Here is a 20,617-nt window from a genome sequence, read left to right as displayed (position 1 = left end):
CACACATTGTTCGGTCAGCGGAGCAGCGCCAGGAAATCACACTCAAGACGGCTTACATGACATAAAAACTAGAACGTGTCGTCTTGCGCGCCTAGTTCGAAACCGAAGTGATATTGCCTTGAAAATCCTGAAAAAATATTCCATACTCTACCTCTAGCACATGAAGTGAGTGAAAATGTCGTTTGAGGCGAGGATTTTGGATTCCTTAAGACCCATATTCCCGCAGCTAAATGACCGCGTTTTAACGGAATGCATAAGGAATGTTCAAGAAACCGTTGGAAGTGATCCCGCCACTATATTACCCGGATGCATTGACATGCTCTTGAGTAGAACTATTAATGAAGAAAATTTAACGGCAAACAGATCAGTTGTGCCTGTGACAAAACCTACAAACGAAAAAGCAAACTCGTTTGTTATAGAAGAAGACGATGATGTAGTGTTTGTCTCGAAAACGAGCCGTGTTCAGACAGCGGCTGCAACCAGAATTGCACCAATGATCATTGATGACGTGGAGATTACGGCATACCACTCTTCGTCCACCCCGAGAGGCGCATCTAATCCACCTCCGCTAAATGCTGGTTGTAACACAAGGGACCTAAGCCGAAATCTTTCGTTCGAAGGAGAGACACAATTTCCTCGTGCGCCATTTTCGAATATGCCGTCAGCGAATCTTCAAGATTCTAATCGACATGTTCAGGTTACACACACTCAACATCCTCTAGATCCCACAGAAGGAGCTATGGAAAACCTTCACGCTCTATTCCCTGATGTAAGAGATGATTATCTTCAAAGCTTGCTTGACAGGTGGTCACATCTCCCTCGAGATGTGGCCATCAATCATGCTTGCAATGAGTTAATTGAGAAACGTGATTATCCTAAGAAAGCATCTAAATTAACTAATCCTCTGGGAACCAATACTTCTGGAAATGTCTGTGTAGAGAAAGACTTCTTCAAAGACTATTCAGGTCCAGTGTCATTGCAATACCAAAATCAGTGCTTAGTTTTACTTCAAAATGAATTCAGAATGATTCCCAAGGGGCATATTAAGAAAGCTTTGCAAATATTTCGATATCACTATGCCCCAAGTAGAAGATATCTGCAGGAACAACTTCGCATTTCTACACAAAGGGATGCAACTGCCACAGTGACAGCTGCACCCTCTTGTCAACTCACAAGTAAGGTGCCATTAGCCACTGTTGATGAGACTCCCTATGCACTTAGCCAGCGACCACCTCAAATTCAACTTCTTAGGTGTGGACGCTCTCCAGTACAGTCAAATTACTCACCATTTAACATGGATGAGGAACTTTTAAGGGAGATGGAGTATGTGAAAAAGTGGGATCTTTCTAGAACTGCAGAGAAGGATCGATTATTTGCCCTAAGCTTAAATGACCAGCAGTATGAAGAAGAAGGCCAGAAAATTGAATGTGGCTGTTGCTATGGAGATGCAGCTTTTGAAGACATGGTTCAGTGCCTGGATGGTCATCTTTTCTGTGCAAGTTGTCTGATGAACTATGCAAAGGAGGCTGCTTTTGGCCAAGGTAAGACAACTCTTGTGTGCATGAGTGATGGTTGTGAAGGCACATTTCCCATGAGTCAACTGAAGAAGGCCTTGCCAACCAAAATCCTGGAGAAATATGAAGATCGTGTGCAAGAGGAATCCCTTACATTGGCCCAAATGGATGATTTTGTGCAGTGCCCCTATTGTGATTTTGCAGCAATTTTGCCACAGGAAGAGAAAGTTTTTAAATGCCAGAATCCTTCTTGTGCCAAAGAAACCTGTCGGTACTGCAAAGAGGAATGGTCTGATCATTTTGGCTTAAAGTGTACCGAGGTTGAAAAATCAGCACAGAAGGATGTGAGGCTTTCATATGAAGAAAGAATGACAATGGCAAAGATAAGAAAATGCCCAAAGTGTGGGTGCGAGTTCACCAAATCAGATGGGTGCAACAAAATGACATGTCGGTGTGGAGCCACAATGTGCTATGTCTGCCGTAAGCCAAGTATTCATTATAACCACTTTTGTCAGCATCCAAAGGATCCTGGAAAGCCGTGCACAAAATGCAAAAGTTGTTCGCTGTGGAGTGATCCTTCCGAAGATGATAACCGTGCAGTGAAGGAACTCGAGAAGGAAGCCCAAGAAGCAAAGAGGAAGTTTGAGGCAGAATCAGAGGACATCCCAGCTAAAAGGGTGAAGAATGTATGAGAACTATATTAGGGATGTAGCTCCTTGAGAGTGTGAATTACAGTAAGGTTATAACATGAAATTCATGTCCTTTGGCAGTTGGCAAGAGGAAGAATTAGAAACATTAGAAGGTACTTTCTATTCATTTTATCACCCCATTTCAGAAATTGTGATGTTACACCAGAAGATTTTCATCTTTCATTTTACAAATTATTGTCAACAAATACTCAAATGAGGGTTACATATATATGCTTCACCTTTAGGGTTTATGTTTATGTTAAAGTAAAGAACTTGTTATTATACTGAAGTTCTGAACATCAGACTTAAAATTTGGTCATTTGTGTAATCTTGTGTAAAAGCAATTTCTTACCAAAAAAAGTATTTGAGAATTGAAAAGTAGTGATCTCAAGAGTATCAGTTGTTTTAAACGAGGAAATTCAGGGAGCAAGCTTAAATATTCTTTCAGCAAGAAGGACTCCCAGTTTTACATTTTCTGTTTTAGTTTGAGGATTTCTCAAACCTGAATTATCATATGATCACAATGATCTCCAAAACATTACATTTCAACTTATTTGTAATAAGTGCTCAAAAAATTTAAATGTACTGTGTCTCTTATGCAGATGGATAAAGAAATCAAGATGCACCAGTAGATACGTACATTTAGAAGGCACTCGGAAAGAACCATGCACAAATTTCTGTTCTCTTCATCCCCTTTACTTATGACTTTTGTACGCAATATTTGTGTCATGCCAGGCTGAGAATCTTACTTGTACTTGCAGAAAAAAAGCATTGAATATATTTTTTTGTGGGTAAAATACATTTTCCTATGTACATTTCCTACAGCCCTTGATATAATTGGGGCCTGACATATTTTGAAAATTTAAGACTACGTGTGAGAATATTGCATTAGCAACAGTTTCCTATTGAACTTTTTAGGGTTGGTAAAATCTTAGAATTTACTACCATGCAACAACCTCATGCATGGGATTTAAATTGAAACTTTAATTGTACACAATGTAATTCTGTGAAAAATGACAAACAAAAAAATATATTTTTATATGCAAATTAACACAATATTTTATTATTTGCTATAATTGATGTCACATTTAAGTTGATAATATGAATTTAATGAACCAATTAGTGTATTGAATTCTCTATTCGAAGAGTTTTATAATTTCTGTTCCTGTGACACTCTAGCAGTTAATAATCATTAGCATGCATAACCCAGGGCTTTTTGTACATGTAGTTTCAAGTGTTCCAGTTCTATTATCACGTTACATTTTTCTGAGTCATTTCTGACCACTGCTTAATGTTAGAAATTAAATAAATGCAACCTTCTAGGCTTACAGATTGATAGATATCCATGTGTAACTTGTGCATGACCTTACTATAAGTCTTGAATTTCAGTACTAGTTCTCTCCCAAATATGATGGGAAAGTTTGAAATGGCTGAGTGGACCTCCTTAGCCAGTGCAGTATGTTTAGTTCCTAATGAGGATCATGTGACAATACTCTGGAGAACTGTGTCTTCCAAACTTTGTCCATAGGCATAATTACAAAACATAAAGGGGGAATTCATCAGGAAGACAAGTCATACGAGCAAAGAAGTCTTGCAATAAGAGGTAGTATCTTTTAGATTGTGCTAGTAAAGTTGCTTGTTATGCTTCTAGCATTGCCAGACTTTTTTCCCAAAAAAAATTTTTGAAAACTATGTTACTTTTACTTAAGAGGGGATATCAGCATCCATCGACCAAATTTGAAATATTGTGGCAAGTCGCCCAAAATTTGTTTTCTCCCCTACTTTCATATTTTGTAGCCAAATATGTTCTAATAATTGTGGTGGTCTTTTATTGTGAAAATATATTTTAGTTTTCGAGAAATGACTTTTTTCGTTCGACCGCTCAAATATGCAAATTTTCACCGTGAATATTACCCGAGTTGTGTGACCTCATGTAACGAATGTACTAGACCTACGGTATTTCTGTGAACATAATCCTTTGTTTTATCATCTAAACTTAATCCCCTGTCTTTATTTAAGCTGGCAAAGAAATATTTATTTGTTGGTGAATATTTTTGCCCGACATACTTTCCTATGTCGTAAAAAAATAGCATCAAAACAAAGACAGTTTTAACAATGACGTATATGACAGAATCTACTGAGCTTCAAGCTTTTAAAATGCCAAAGGGTGGTTATAAAATTACTGTAAAAATTTCCTTCTGTATTTGTGTTGTTCTATCTTGAGACGAACTCATAGTCCGGCAAACTTTACTTGATAGGGACTATGAAATGTACATGGTGGATTAGGTTCACAGAAATACCGTAGATCTAGTACATTCGTTACATGAGGTCACACAACTTCGGTAATATCCACAGTGAAAATTTGCATATTTGAGCGGTCGAACGAAAAAAGTCATTTCTCGAAAACTAAAATATATTTTCACAAAAAAAACTACACTACAATTATTAGAACATATTGGGCTACAAAATATGAAAGTAGGAGTGACTTGCCGCTGTTTGTTTGATGCATGCTGACATTAGCTCTTAAGAATGCATTTCATGAAAGAAACACAAAGCAAGTTTGAATTATATATTTATCGTATAGAAAACATGAAATCCTCTTTATTTGAGTTACATACTTGCTGTGATAAAACACAATGAACCACTTCACTTAATTCCAGACCAGAAGCGGTGACTTATTGCGTCAAAATTTGCGATGTCAGTGTCACGTTTTCCTTTAACGTCTCTGATGCATTTGAAAGCGGAGGTGGACCGCTGTTGCGCCTTACCTCCTACAGTATGAACACACCTCGGTAGTACATAATGAACATCGTGCATGCTCTCACGCAGTCATAAAAAAACTGCACGACATAATAGAAACAGTTCTTGCTTACGTCGCTTTATCCAAAAATCATGATTTAACCGTAAACAGACATCTAGGAGCTAAAATATGAAAAACATGTGTCATTTCCAGTCAAAAAAATAGACGCAATGACATCGTGTTTCGCCTGTTTCCACCCTCTCGAGAATCCCGCTGCCCACAGGAGGAAAAAAGGAAGGAGGTAGGAAGGGAGGGAAAATTGATGGAACAAAGAAAGCAATAAGAGATAAAAGAATAAAAGAACGCGCGAAGAGGAAAATTTAACAGAAAAAGGGGCGAGTGGTGGATGCAGGAATTAAAAGATTCCGATAGCGAAGAGGTGGAGAATTACACCAGTCCTCCCTTCTCCCATCCTGTTCGAGCCCCCCCCCCCCTCCCCCCCCCCCCGAGTTTTCTGAACTAATGTCTGAACACTTTGTTGACTTTCCACCGTCTGGGGGGATGCGTAATTATGTTCACGGTGGTAAAGGGCCCTTCCGCACTAGCAACTAGACGCCGACAAAACTTGTTTCTCTTCGCCAAAAATCACTTCAACTGTCAGTCCATACACTGAGTATGCACAAGTTTATGAGATATAAAAGATCTTTCGCCGACTGATGGTAAGAACGATGTTGAAGACTGAGGAGTGTCAAAGTAAACGGCCCGAAACTGATGTAAATTGAGATCAAGTTTTTTCATTAGCTAGTTAGAAAATACCTTTCCTTTAAGACAATTTTATATTTGAGCTTCCCATTTTATGAAGAAAAATCTACAGACCCTGTTTTCATCAAAGAACAGATAGATATTAACAGTCACTCTTGAATGTGTTTTGTTTTCATTCTATTATCATTTTCATCATTACTTTTATTTGCTTCACTCAGTGTTAAGATCAACCTCCATTTGACTGACTGATACACCGTAACAAAAAAACAATGAGACACAAGAATCACCTGAAGGATTTGGTGTATTAAATTGTGAGTAATCACAGCGACAACAATGGCCGATACATATTTCCTTTTACAACCACTTCTGGGGTCTTTCGTTTGGTAAAACTCCTGGGGATATAGAACTACTTCCTCAGCTTAACTTCTACGCTGAATCCATCTTTAAGGTTGACAAAGACAACTCTATTTCCCTTGCTCGCTTTAGGCGAGGATGGCGACTCAACCTGAACTATTGGCAAGTATTCTGCTGGGGATCCATGAGCATATGCTTTTGTGGGTAGGGTCTTTAGTACATCATATCTCAGCGTCACCTGCACTTCGGTGTCTTCGCTCTCCATTTTGTACTCCTCTTTCACCTTTATGTCTTGTATTTTCTCCAAAGGCTTAGACGTAGGAAATGCGAGATCAGGATAGCTGATGCTCAAATAAAGGAACTTCGAATCTTCTTTCGCCATAATGAGGCAATCTTTGCTGACAGCTTTGACTGGACCTTCGGCTGGGAGCTTCATGATGGACCCGAATATTGCATAACCATACTGGGCGTCAATCCAATTCCAGCGTTCTGTGGTCATCTCAAATTTCACCACATGCGCTTCGTTGTCCTGTTTCAAAACTGTGTATACTTTTCTCGTGGTACTAGTCGCCTGAGATTTCCAAACATCGCTGGCAGATTTGGGATACGATGGTGTTTTAACGTAAATCGCGTACTCGTATTTGTCATCGGATGAACTGTGCTCAAACCAGGCGGTGGCATAATGACCACTAGAAGGCTTGTCAGCTGGAGTTTTAGAGCTTTGGTTCTCAACTTTAACCTTGAGACTCGAAGCACTGGAACTTGGAATGTAGTAGCCATTGCCTTTCGTGTCAGTAAGAGTGATGTACCCCTCTGAACTTAAAGCCGGTGTCTCAGCGGGGAAAGGAGCTGACATACCCTTTGTTACACCATCTACTTCAATATTGAAGGTCGATGAACCTCTTTGAAGCTTGTCTTGAAAGAGTGTTGTCTGTGCTTCTTTTCCAGGACCATTTTCAATTTTGATGTTGCTGCCTAAGCAGACCAATACGCTTTGGAAAAAGAAAACAGATTTTTTAAAGTAGAGTTTCATATTACGATGACGATCACTTACGTTTAAGAACTGATAATCTGGTTGATGAAAGTCCATGGCGAAGAGTCCTCTCGCGATAGGCTCTGGCCCTTTAAAGGTAACTCCTCCGGCTGAAGATCGCGGACTGAAATACCTCGCTTTCTTGAGTAGCGTTTCATAAAGGCTTAGATTCATTGTAGTGGCTCCTGGTATTTTTGTCCAGTCCCATCCGTTCTCTATATCATGTGCCTTTAACGACTCCTCGTCATTAGCAATAATCATCTGGCCATGGCTTTGAAAAATACCGTGCAAATTTTGACCCTTGCCCTGCTCAAAGTCCCAGACAAATCTGTTAAAGCCTTTCACTGTAACTACCCAGTCTTCACGACGATGAATAGAAAGAGCTGCAAAGTTCTTGGACCAATGCCCCTCCGGAGATGACTCAGCAGTCATTTTCTTATTTACACTGGCTTTCTGGAACACCTAGTCACCAAAAAAGGGTTTTTGATAAACACCATCGGACGACGATATGGCAATGATAGCTTAAAATTACTGTAAAAAAACTAATTTTTATTAATTTCTTAATAAAGTACGGAATGTGTCCGGAGGAATACTCGATTTTATACTTGTCATTGAGAACCAAGCTTATCTAAACATACCTAAAACAAAAATCAGGTATCATGGGGTTATATTCACATACATGTCTAACTGGTTAGAGTCTATAATTCGGAAAAATTCACTAGATGCTACTGACTATTAAATTTTGACGTATCAGCATAGGGTGTTTAAAACTTTTTGCGTCATTCCAATAGGAATCTCAAAAGTTTAAAGGCAGTATCTATTGATGACTGGAACTTTGCACATTCGGGTATGTTTTGTTTTATTTTTTGTTGTTCTTTTGTATTATCCACCGATCCTCTATTGATTGAAGAGAAGTTATTCTTTCTGCCGCAATACGAATGTGTATTAACGTGGGTCTAAAACGTTGGAGAGTGCAATAAGATGATAAGAATGAAAGCTCTCCATCATTAGTAATGCTCTAGGTATCTCAACCATTGTTGCATACATATTAAGATAATTCGGGTCTTACGTACTTGGCTCATTATTTCCAAAGACCCCAGAGTATTCATGTAGGATTTGCCTTTTCGAATTGTTCCATCATTGAGATAATTAACAATTAAATCGTCAGAAGGTTGGTAAAGACGTAGAAACATTTTCACATCGCTAGTGACATCAGGCACGGATGTGCCAACTTTTGGTGTTGAGGCCAGTGATTTTGAATGAGATACGCTGATGTAAGCGTATGCAGGGAGTATTTTCACCAAAACAGCTTTGAAGTACTCGGTAAAGCGTCCTCCTACGCTACTGGGCGTAGAGTATTTCACAGCTGTAACTCGCAGAGTTTTGAGTGATTTTAGTAGGTTTCTTTTCGATGAGGCCGATAAGGCAAAATCAGTTCCTTCAAGAAGGTACTGCAGTTGTGATGCTGTATGCAATGCCTGCGGTATGTAAGCCGATCCATAAAACGCCATGTGGTGGAAGCCAGTGTAATCAGGCTTTACAACTCCTCCAAACGCCTTGTTGATTTTCAAAGCGTTGTCCATCCATCTCTTAACAGCGTCCATATCTCTTTGTCTGGCTTTTATCTCTTCCTCAGAACTTGTAGGCATCACTAAAACAATGATGAGCCGAAACAGCATTATAGTAATCATTCTGTCGGCTGTCGTCCCTCCGAACTCGAATTTCTTTTGATAAACTTCTCCAAAGTCGTTGTACCATTTTGCGGTCTTGATCAAGTTAAGCAGTCTGCTTTTGTTTGTGGAATGTTTGTGTAGACTATCTTTAAGTAAAAGGATAGTATGCATATATGCAGCGCCATTTCGATTCATCTCATGATTCAAGGAACCTATAGCACTGCCATCTGCCCATCCTTGGTCTTCTACATAATCCAGTAAATTGATGATTCTTTGAAGACGAGCTTTGTTTAAGTATTCCAATGACCGACGCACTTTTGCCTTGTCGTAAGGGACCTTCTGTTGATTTTGGAGGAAGGCGTAAAATTCATCTCTTCTGGCTTTACGGTTTCCTGCGATCCGTTTTACCGACTCTTCTATCTTTGCTGGATCAGTAGAAAGAAGGGCTTGATCTGTGGTCTCTTTCTCTACTATCTTATCCATCTCTGCTTTACGGGACCTCAAGTAATATTCTACCGCTAGAGGTAGCATGATCTGTGCCATAACAAAGCTGAACTTCCTCGTAGGATCTTTGGTAGAGTACTTTCTGGTTCCCATTTTACAGTTACGACAAAACAATGGAGGACCACTGATCACTTTCGTGGAGTCTGATGACGTTTTAAATGTAAGTCTATCATATTCCTTGTTCGCCCTGCCAAAGCTGTTCGTCATTGCTTTCCAACGCTCGAGCTCAAATCCAACGAAATCATAACTAGTTTTCCTTTCATTACAATAGAAATTTTTAAAGCGACTTTCAATGTGTTTCATACTCAAAATTTTAGATGCATCGACAGCTTTGGGAAGGTCGGTTGGTTTCTGTTTACTCCAGCGATGTGTTTGTTGCCAAGAGAACGTTGCATCCTTCCACTTCGTTGTAAATGGTGGAACTATTTTATCGCGACTCTGGAAGGCCATATGGTCTACAAAATCTAGCATATCAATATAGATAACACCCTTCTGGCTTAATACAAAACTGACTCGATTCAACTGAGCAGAACCGTATATACTCCTGGAGGATGTCTTGCACTCAGAGTAGGCCACCCATATTCCTCTCCATCCTTTAAATCTAAGATTAACTGGGATCAACCCAATTGTTTTTTTCTTTTTACTGTCTCTCAGCCGGATTTCCATCTTTCCTTCAGACGCCCTTTCCTTGTAAAGCCAGATTTTTACTCCTCCATACCTAAGTTTTTTTCCTCTGATGGACGACGAGGAGGGCCTGGTGTATACTAGTCTCGACTTGCTAGTAGACTTTGACTCCCACTTGAGAGAGTACAGACCATTCTTTGCTCTCTCATCAGATAACGACTTAATGGAACCCTCTCGAGTTGCGAAGCACTTGAGTTGATTTTTGTCCTCGAAATCCAGTAGCTCATCGCATTGGCTGCCTTTAAAATAAATGAATTTAAGGAACGTATTGTTTGAGCAACAAACTCTTCTTAGGTTGAAATATCAGGGAACTCTTTGACTTAAAAGATTGAAACCCAAGATTGAAACTGGTAATTCTTCGTGAGAAAAAAAGAAAAGATGGCGTATGAAACTGTAAAGGGCTGACTGGTTGTTGATTTTAGCCCAAGAATAAACGTGTATACGCAAAATTGTTACATTTGCTCCCTGTTCGGCAATTATTGAATACTTGTAAAAAGAATTTCCTAACAAGCAACTTATCCTGCCAACAACTTTAATACTATCATCGTTACCATTGTTACAATTACTATTATCATCACTGTTAACTGTTGGCGCCGTGCGTTTTAGAATCTATTAAGTATAGTTTTAAATAAATCGTGAACTTTAAACTTGATCTCCTTTATATCAATTGTTTTCATCTCATTAGATGAAGCTGTTCTGCAACATACCACTTCCTAATGTCTTACCTTCCACAAGATCCAATAAGGAAAAGGCGAGGCTGATCAGAACAAGAAATGCAAATGAGGTTTGTTGCATGTCTGTAGAGAATAACATGATAAGAAAGGGAGAATATTTTTTTTTTTATTACATCGTCTCCAAAGAAAGACGGTGCAAGAACGAAATGGACCAAATCCCTAACCACGCTAGAGCTTCACGATTCTGAGTGAGTCTCATTGGATAGTTTCCCTGAACCATGAGTCGCTTCCATACTGCATCGTTTGAATTGATGGGTTTACAGAAATAGAGTCATTCTCGAAGAGATAGCCTAGAGTTTATCTAAGCTTCACTTAGCCTTTGGCATTTTTTTTTATGTTCGCTAATAAAGTAACTTGAAGAATTCATGAACTTAGAGAAATTAAGTCAGGGTTTGAGCTTTGTAGAACTGCCCCACTCTTATCGATTCGGCAGCCAGGAAAACTGGAAGAAACATTGAGACCACACTCTAGTCCTTAACGACGTTTTTTCGAAGGCTTTTCGCACAACCAAGAAAAATATATCATGGTAAAGAAATAATTTGAAGAAAAGTCAGTGGAAAAGTCAAACCTCAGTCGTAAACTATGTTTGGTTATTTCAACCAGATGTACCCTACCTATTTTCTGACTCACATAAACTATAAAGGGCGGTACCCATTTAGCCCACATTTTCCAAGATTTTTGCTTTCCTTCAGAGTAGTTTTCCCATCAGAAATGAGAAACGCCTCATAATATCCCATCACGCTATTTTTTAGACCCTCTTACTCTAGAGATGTGATGTTTTAAGGTGTAAAAAATTGCAATGGGTGTATCATTGATTCATGGTTATACGCAAACGTGCTTTTAAAATATCTTATACAAATACCTCGTGCAAATTTCGTCCAACGCTCCAGAAAAGCTTGTTCTTGGAATTTGAATTGAATGACCCTGTCATTGGTTTGACAATCAATATCGCAAACAATATCAATGTAGGGAACAGGCAGTGCTTTGAACAAATGACACTCAATCTCACACTGGATTGTCTACATTTAGAGATGGCGTAAAAGACAAAGATTGTCGAACCAACCTTGTTTCAGTGTAAAGATATGAAATACTGAAATGAGTTTACGATTTGATTTTTTCTCTCAGAACAGGAACCTTGGCAAGGTAATACTGGTCCTTCAAATATTCATTAAATCTGCTTTCATTAGACAATATTACAAAATGTACCGGTTCACTTTTCTAGTAACCAGAGCACTTTTAAGTAGACAACCTGTTGACATCAACAGGGAACTTTGATCTCTGGGACTGAAATGATATCTCTGTGGCGGGAGGCCAAAACTGCTACTAGTTCTTACTAGAGTTTACCATTCGCCACCCTTATCATGGCTTCCTCTTAATCAACAGAACGTATCATAAATATCAATAATGTCTGTGAGTCATCAAAGACGGAAAAAGAGATCAGCCAAAATTTTTTAAAGGATTTTTCTGTTTATGAGTGACAGTTCGCATGAAATAATATATCGAGAGGGCAGGTTAAAGAAAAGGGAAATACATTTCTGCATTAAAGATGAGATAAGAATGGACGGAAACTGATTCTTGTGATATACAATTCTCGACTTTCATTCGGCTTAGGTTATTTACCTCTGCATTTTTTATTTAAAATATTGCTTTGACTATTGGATAGGTCTAATCTCTTTAAATGAACGATTCACGAATATTTGATTACATATAATTTTATTTCTATTTGTTTTTTAAGTTATCATGAAGAACACTTCTATTTCTGGTTTACTAAACAGCACTTTTAGCTACTCTTTCGTGCCATTTTTTTCTGTTTTGTGTTGAAAGCTTGATGGCATGGTGTTCACTATTTAGGTAATTTTGAACTGTAGAAGGTTGTGCCCCTGCAAATGACGTAGCGGACAATAAAGGCAGAATTTTTAACAAAAAGCTAAAGAACCTTAAATAAATAATTCATAGAAGCAAATCGCCAAGGAGCATGCTAAACTACAATCTAGAACCTTTCTTCTACGTTATTGCTTTGTAATCGAACGTAATCCAACAAACGAGCAGTTTTCATTAATGAGCGTTTACGGTTTTTCACCGCCTGGACCTACATGTGTGTATTTTAAGTCAAAGTTTCCTGTTCGTATGAGCAGGTTGCCTACTTCACAATGCCTTGGGTAGTTGAAAAATGAACCTGTGCACTTGCAATATTGTCTAATCCGAGCAGATTTACTAAGTGTCTTGAGAGCCAATGATGGCTCGCCAAGTTTTCCAATTCCACCTTAGCCGGACCTGCTTTTAGCCATGGAAGAAACATAACCCTTTAATATTCTTTTGATCAGCTAGCTCTGGAAGAAAAACAATAAGAGCAAAAGCATTTTATCTCTTTACTGAGACAAGGTTGGTTGGATCGTTTTTTATCTTTCCGCTATCTCCCAATGTAATTCCGGATGCAATGTCATTTATTCAAAGCGTATCCCGTTCCTGACATTCATATTGTTTGCGATAACCTAAATTAATTTGGAAATGTCAGCCCAATGACAGGATCAGTTGATTCAGAAATCAATGAGCAAGCTTTCCCAGTGCGTGGGATTAAACTTACTAAACATGGGTACTTGCAGAAATTATTTCAAAAGCACGCTTTTAGTGTAAGGTAATGAATAATACACCCATCACAATTTTGGACATCTTAAGCTAACCCATCTCCACAGAGCAAGAGGGTTTAATAAAAAGCCCTTTTTGAGAAATTTGAAGTGTTTTCATTTCAGTAAGGGGAAACAAGCTTAAACGTAACTTCAACAAACCTGCAAGACGAGGTGGTCGCGTCCTTCTTAGTTAACGCGAGCCAAGAGATTATGGGTCTGGTCCATTAGATTTCAACTTAGCCCAATTGATAAAATTTCATTGCGAAATGAATAAAAGTAAGCAAAAAAGAGTTTTTACTCGAGCTTCGATTTTTCAAGTGTGACCTTTCATTTCTGTCAATGATTTCCCGCTAGAAGAGATTTTTTTCCCAGTTTTGCGTTAGTTCTTCCGCGTAACATTACCCTATCGTTTCACAAAGTTTTCCTAGTTTTCCTGGTTATCAAGCGAACATATCAACGTGAGCCAGTTTTTTAAACACTTAGACCCTGGCTTTATTCCTTTCGGTGTCGAAAAAAAAGAAAAAGAAAAGAGCCACGATTAAGTGATGCTTCAGTGATATTTATATTTTTAAACGCTCTTATAAACTGAATCGACGCAGTGAGTCTTCATCATCCTGTATATGCCCGCACTGGAAATGTAAACCTGGCACACTCAACTTGAGGCCTAGAACACTCCTGACTCAAAATCAAACAAATCATTTTTGTGCTACCTTTCTTTGGCTATAATGGAAGAAAGCTTATTTCAGAACCTGTCATAACACCTGGTGGAAACCTGTACTTCACATGGAAATTCATTCGCGCTCTTGGGTATGGATAAGATGGGCTTAGTGAATTCAGTAGTTAGATTCTTAGTATTTTCTCAGAGACATTTCATTGCTGAAACTCGTTTTTATTAATTATTTTAGCCTTTTGTCATTTTTTAAGTAAGTTTAACATTTAGTGTCATAATATCGGAATTCCAAGCCGACATAACTGTCCATATTCCTGAAAATAAATAGGAAATGAGACTCTGGTCAAGCGATTTTGTCTCCTCAGCTGCTCGGAAGTAAATTTTGTTGATAATCACTTCAGAGCCAGCCAATCAGTGCACACAAAAAGCAGCATCCGAATGTCTTGGATTTATTAACAATGACAATAGGTTTGTAAGGCTTTGGACCCTAACTTAGGTATAAAACATTCTAATTATATCAAGATATGAAGAACTTCATAACAATTGATTTAATTTAAATTGCATCTTGTCTTCAAAAAATCACTACACTCGATGGCTTCTCTTTCTCGTCAGGTCATTTTCTACAGGAATGCAAAGAGCCAGACTTGTTTTTCTTTTACTGACCAGTTTCGCCCTAGCCTTACTGGATTCTGCAGAGAGTCTGACATCAGAAAGTGGTATGTTAAATGAACAGCTTAACTAAAAGAAACTGAGAACAAGTGAACTGAAAGTCAGTAGATAAAGCATAATGGCGCTCAAGTGAAAAATCGCCATTTGTTTAAAAGCATACTTTAAAGCTTCTACAACGTATGCTGCTTCATGCAAAACATCAATTATGATGATAATAGTGCTGATAAAATCAATGACTATGATAATAATAATAATAAAAATAGCAATGATTATAAAAATAATAGAAGTAGTTGTTCGCTTATAGAATTTCTCATGATTATATTCTATCAAACTAATGTTTCCTCTTAAGAAGAGCTACAGTTGCTCAAACTTTGTATTTCAATAATTCATTCCAAAGGCGACCAATGCGATGAACTACTGGATTTCGAGAACAGAAATCAACTCAACTGCTTCGCAACTCGAGGAGATTCCACGAAGTCGTTATCTGAAGAAAGAGCAAAGAATGGTCTGTACTCTCTCAAGTGGGAGTCAAAGTCTACTGGCAGGTCGAGACTAGTATATACCAGGCCTTCCTCGTCGTCCATCCGGGGGAAAAAACTTCGGTATGGAGGAATGAAAATCTGGCTTTACAAGGAAAGGGAATCTGACGGAAAGATGGAAATCCGGCTGAGAGACAGTAATAAGAAAAAAACAATTGGATTGATTCCAGTTGATCTTGGATTTAAAGGATGGAGAGGAATATGGGTGGCCTACTCTGAGTGCAAGACATCTTCCAGGAGTATTTACGGTTCTGCTCGATTAGATCGAGTCAGTTTTGTAATAAGCCAGAAGGATACTATCTTTATTGATATACTGGATTTTGTAGACAATTTGGCTTTCCAGAGTCGCGATAAAATAGTTCCACCATTTACAACGAAGTGGAAGGTGGCTACATCCTCAAGGTTTCAAACATATCGCTGGAGTAAACAGAAACCAACTGATCTTCCCAAAGCTGTCGATGCATCTAAAACTTTGAGTCTAAAACACATCGAAAGTCGTTTTAAAAATTTCTATTGCAATGAGAAGAAAACTAGTTATGATTTCGTTGGATTTGAGCTTGAACGTTGGAAAGCAATGACGAAAAGCTTTGGCAAGGCAAACAAGGAATATGATAGACTTACTTTCAAAACGTTATCAGACTCAAAGAAAGTGATCAGTGGTCCTCCATTGTTTTGCCGCACCTGCAAAAGAGGAACCAGAAAGTATTCTACTAAGGATCCTACAAGGAAGTTTAGCTTTGTTATGGCACAGATCATGCTGCCTCTAGCGGTGGAGTATTACTTGAGGTCCCGTAAAGCAGAGATGGATAAGATAGTGGAGAAAGAGACCACAAATCAAGCCCTTCTCTCTACTGATCCAGCAAAGGTAGAAGAGTCGGTAAAACGGATCGCAGGAAGCCATAAAGCCATAAGAGATGAATTTTACTCCTTCCTCCAAAATCAACAGAAGGTCCCTTACGACAAAACAAAAGTGCGCCGGTCATTGGAATACTTAAACAAAGCTCGTCTTCAAAGAATCATCAATTTACTGGATTATGTAGAAGACCAAGGATGGGCGGATGGCAGTGCTTTAGGTTCCTTGACTGCAGAGATGAATCGAAATGGCGCTGCATATATGCATACTATCCTTTTACTTAAAGATAGTCTACACAAACATTCCACAAACAAGAGCAGACTGCTTAACTTGATCAAGACCGCAAAATGGTACAACGACTTTGGAGAAGTGTATCAAAAGAAATTCGAATTTGATGGGACAAATGCCGACAGAATGATTACTATAATGCTGTTTCGGCTCATCATTGTTTTAGTGATGCCTACAAGTTCAGATGCAGAGATAAAAGCCAGACAAAGAGATATGGACGCTTGTAAGAAATGGATGGACAATGCCTTGAAAATCAACAAAGCATTTGGAGGAGTTGTAAAGCCTGATTATACTGGCTTCCACCACAGGGCGTTTTATGGATCCGCTTACATACCGCAGGCATTGCATACAGCGTCACAACTGCAGTACCTTCTTGAGGGAACTGATTTTGCTCTATCGGACTCATCGAAAAGAAACCTGCGTGAATCACTCAAAACTCTACGAGTTATAGCTGTGAAATACTCTACGCCTAGTAGTGTGGGAGGACGCTTTCCCCAGTACTCCAAGGCTGTTTTATTGAAAACGATCCCTGCATACGCCTACATCAGCGTATCTCATTCAGGATCTCTAGCCTCAACACCAAAAGCTGGCGCATCTGTGACTGATGTCACTAGCGATGTGAAAATGTTTATACGTCTTTACCAACCTTCAGACGAGTTAGTCGTTGAATACCTCAATGATGGAACAATTCGACGAGGGAAATCCTACATGAACACACTTGGGTCTTTGGAAATAATGAGCCAAGTAAGTAACATCCGAATTAACGTAATAGGCGTGCAACAGTGCTTGAGATATATGGAGCATTATACAGCTTTCATTCTGATCGTCTTAAGTCTGCTGTCCAACGTGTCGGTTGATGATGAAATAAAATGATATTGATAATAAAAATAATGATAAAAAAATCCAGTTACAAATAAACACCACTTTTTTTCCTTTTATTTTATGAGGTCTACATCGAAATGATGTAAATCGTCTGGAGTATCAGATCTTATTCATGAGTAAACTAAAAAGTCAAAAGTTCATGGTAGTTTAACAGTGATCAATTTATCTGAGTTGGGGTCATAAATCAGAGTGAGGTTGTTCGATTGGTGGACAACTCTATCCAACGGATAAATCACTCTACAGCGGATAAGTGTTAACAAAACATACCGCACTATCCAACGGATAGAGATTTATCCAGCGGACAGCGTTATCCACCCTTTGAACAACAGGGGCCCGGCGTGTAAACAATTGGATATTTTAGTGAATCTTACACCAGGATACTCGCCTTATGTTTTAGGGATATTGACATAAGCTGGGTTGTCTCTCACAAGCATCCGATGGATTCATCCTCCATATGATGCCGTATAAAGTTATGAGACTAGTTAAGCTATCAGTGCCATGAAATCATTTAGAAGCATTAATCGCGACAATGGTTTTTTTTCTTTTGAACAAGTGACAAAGACTCCTTTTTGTCATTAGGTGTTCCAGAAAGCCAGTGTAAATAAGAAAATGACTGCTGAGTCATCTCCGGCGGGGCATTGGTCCAAGAACTTTGCAGCTCTTTCTATTCATCGTCGTGAAGACTGGGCAGTTACAATGAAAGGCTTTAACAGATTTGTCTGGGACTTTGAGCAAGGCAAGGGTCAAAATTTGCACGGTATTTTTCAGAGCCATGGTCAGATGATTATTGCAAACAACGAGGAGTCGTTAAAGGCACATGATATAGAGAACGGATGGGACTGGACAAAAATACCAGGAGCCACTACAATGAATCTAACCCTTTATGAAACGCTACTAAAGAAAGCGAGGTATTTCAGTCCGCGATCTTCAGCCGGAGGAGTTACCTTTAAAGGGCCAGAGCCCATCGCGAGCGGACTCTTCGCCATGGACTTTCATCAACCAGATTACCAGTTCTTAAACGTAAGTGATCGTCATCGTAATATTAAACTCTACTTTAAAAAATCCGTTTTCTTTTTCCAAAGCGTATTGGTCTGCTTAGGCAGCAACATCAAAATTGAAAATGGTCCTGGAAAAGAAGCACAGACAACACTCTTTCAAGACAAGCTTCAAAGAGGTTCATCGACCTTCACTATTGAAGTAGATGGTGTAACAAAAGGTATGTCAGCTCCTTTCCCCGCTGAGACACCGGCTTTAAGTTCAGAGGGGTACACCACTCTTACTGACACGAAAGGCAATAGCTACTACATTCCAAGTTCCAGTGCTTCGAGTCTCAAGGTTAAAGTTGAGAACCAAAGCTCTAAAACTCCAGCTGACAAACCTTCCAGTGGTTATTATGCCACCGCCTGGTTTGAACATAGTTCATCCGATGACAAATATGAGTACGCCATTTACGTTAAAACACCATCGTATCCCACATCTGCCAGCGATGTTTGGAAATCTCAGGCGACTAGTACCACAAGAAAAGTATACACAGTTTTGAAACAGGATAACAAAGCGCATGTGGTGAAATTTGAGATGACCACTGAACGCTGGAATTGGATTGACGCCCAGTATGGTTATGCAATATTCGGGTCCATCATGGAGCTCCCAGCCGAAGGTCCAATCAAGGCCGTCAGCAAAGATTGCCTCATTATGGCGAAAGAAGATTCGAAGTTCCTTTATTTGAGCATCAGCTATCCTGATCTCGCATTTCCTACGTCTAAGCCTTTGGAGAAAATACAAGACATAAAGGTGAAAGAGGAGTACAAAATGGAGAGCGAAGACACCAAAATGCAAGTGGCGCTGAGATATGATGTACTAAAGACCCTACCCACAAAAGCATATGCTCATGGATCCCCGGCAGACTACTTGCCAATAGTTCGGGTTGAGTCGCTATCTTCACCTAAAGCAAACAAGGGAAACAGAGTTGTCTTTGTCAACCTTAAAAATGGATTCAGTGTAGAAGTTAAGTTGAGGAAGTATTCTGAGTGATGTGTCTCCCCAAGCGTTCGACTAAACGAAAGTTACCAGAAGTGGTCGTAAAAGGAAATATAAATCAGTCATCATTGATTTTGTTAATGTGATTTTGTTAACTGTTGAAATTATAAGATGCCAGAGCCATCAGGTGATTCTTGTGGCCTGCCTCATTGCTTTTTACTATGGTGTCTCTGCCTATCAAATAGAACCTGATTACAACGTTCAGTGAAACAAAGAGAAATGATAATCACCATTGTAATGAATCAAATAGATACTAAAATGTGACTGTTAATTTTAAACTGGGCCTGTGGATTTGCTCTTCTTCGAAGGAAGCCCAGTTACCATATTTTTGAAGCAGATAACATTTTTCTTCAAGGAAAGTTATTGAATTACCTTCTCAAATACAGTGAATCACCATTTTCTTTTCTTTGTAAACTGTTTATTTCCCTTTCTCTCACGAGATTACAGCTGCCGAAACACAACAGTCATCACCTGACATAACAAATTTAAAGACTCCGTCCGCTAATAAACTTTTCTCTACTATCACCCAACCCTCAGTGCTGAAGTGTGTAACTTCATTTAAGCGGAAATTAACCCTCTTTCAATCTAGCGGGGCCTCCAAACAAACGAACCCTACCCTCATCCCACCTTGTGATTTCCCAAACACGGTAGTTGGTGAGGTAAATATCACAAGAAACACAGTTCAGGTGCGAGGAGTGTTTAAACTGCACCGAACATTTGTTTTCGTATGAAAAGTGTACTGTCAAAATTTATCCATAAATTATAAATTCATTAATTAAAAAAAAAGACGACGACAACAACAACAACAATAAAAACAACACCTTTACAGAAAACAGAGAGTAAAAAATAAGTTTTAGTACGTAAAATAATTCCAATCCTCAAATATGAATGGCCATTTTATAGTGACGCTTTTAACGTCAGACCCTCCTTTTCAAGTAAGAAACGAATGGGACTTTTCGATGTACTTCGAATGTTAAGTTTGTGAGTGGGTTTCAGTGGGAGATTAGCTATGACGTCTGCCATCAATTTCTAGGCTCTATGACTGTTCAGTTGACGGTTATTCGAATATATGATAAAGTTCGGATATAATGCGCGCTGTCATTGGTTGAAAGAACATGTTCCATCAGAGTACAAAATACGGAGTCGCGCTGTCACGCCATTTGCCAATTTGTACTGTGTCCAACCATTTCCCGAACTTCCGTCCAGCCTTTTTCCGTTAATTGAAAGACTGACCGGCCAATAGCAACAGAAAAACCAGAAGAAAGTTTTTAAACATGCCAAGCGCCGTAATTTACGTCATTATAACGAGAGCAGAGACGATAAACGAAATGTACTGTCTGAGTTTTGACGGCTTCCACGCTCAGT

The 20,617-nt window shown here is 39.0% G+C and overlaps 3 protein-coding genes across 3 annotated transcripts; 2 read left to right on the top strand and 1 right to left on the bottom strand.

The window, feature by feature from the left end:
- The first annotated feature begins 94 nt into the window (after window positions 1-94).
- On the top strand, window positions 95-3,531 carry LOC131781823 (E3 ubiquitin-protein ligase RNF216-like). Its single transcript, XM_059098539.2, has one exon. It carries the CDS (start codon window positions 176-178, stop codon window positions 2,204-2,206), a length of 2,031 nt encoding a protein of 676 aa, XP_058954522.2. The 5' UTR covers window positions 95-175; the 3' UTR covers window positions 2,207-3,531.
- Window positions 3,532-5,924: 2,393 nt separating this feature from the next.
- LOC131781851 (chondroitin sulfate ABC exolyase-like) lies at window positions 5,925-11,576 on the bottom strand. The gene is made up of 4 exons (XM_059098569.2): window positions 11,550-11,576; window positions 10,679-10,750; window positions 8,166-10,192; window positions 5,925-7,554 (listed from the first exon to the last, which is right to left on the bottom strand). Exons 2-4 carry the CDS (start codon window positions 10,746-10,748, stop codon window positions 6,112-6,114), a joined length of 3,540 nt encoding a protein of 1,179 aa, XP_058954552.2. The 5' UTR covers window positions 10,749-10,750; window positions 11,550-11,576; the 3' UTR covers window positions 5,925-6,111.
- A 3,036-nt stretch (window positions 11,577-14,612) lies between these two features.
- On the top strand, window positions 14,613-19,640 carry LOC131781811 (chondroitin sulfate ABC exolyase-like). The gene is made up of 3 exons (XM_059098530.2): window positions 14,613-14,700; window positions 15,051-17,077; window positions 17,795-19,640. The coding sequence occupies exons 1-3, from the start codon at window positions 14,613-14,615 to the stop codon at window positions 19,244-19,246; spliced, it is 3,567 nt and encodes a 1,188-aa protein (XP_058954513.2). The 3' UTR covers window positions 19,247-19,640.
- Window positions 19,641-20,617: the final 977 nt, after the last annotated feature.

The sequence above is a fragment of the Pocillopora verrucosa genome, chromosome 7 (assembly GCF_036669915.1).
Source record: "Pocillopora verrucosa isolate sample1 chromosome 7, ASM3666991v2, whole genome shotgun sequence".
Lineage (NCBI taxonomy): Eukaryota > Metazoa > Cnidaria > Anthozoa > Scleractinia > Pocilloporidae > Pocillopora > Pocillopora verrucosa.
The sequence above is the reverse complement of the archived record's forward strand: the minus strand, read 5'-3'. Positions and strand labels throughout refer to the sequence as shown.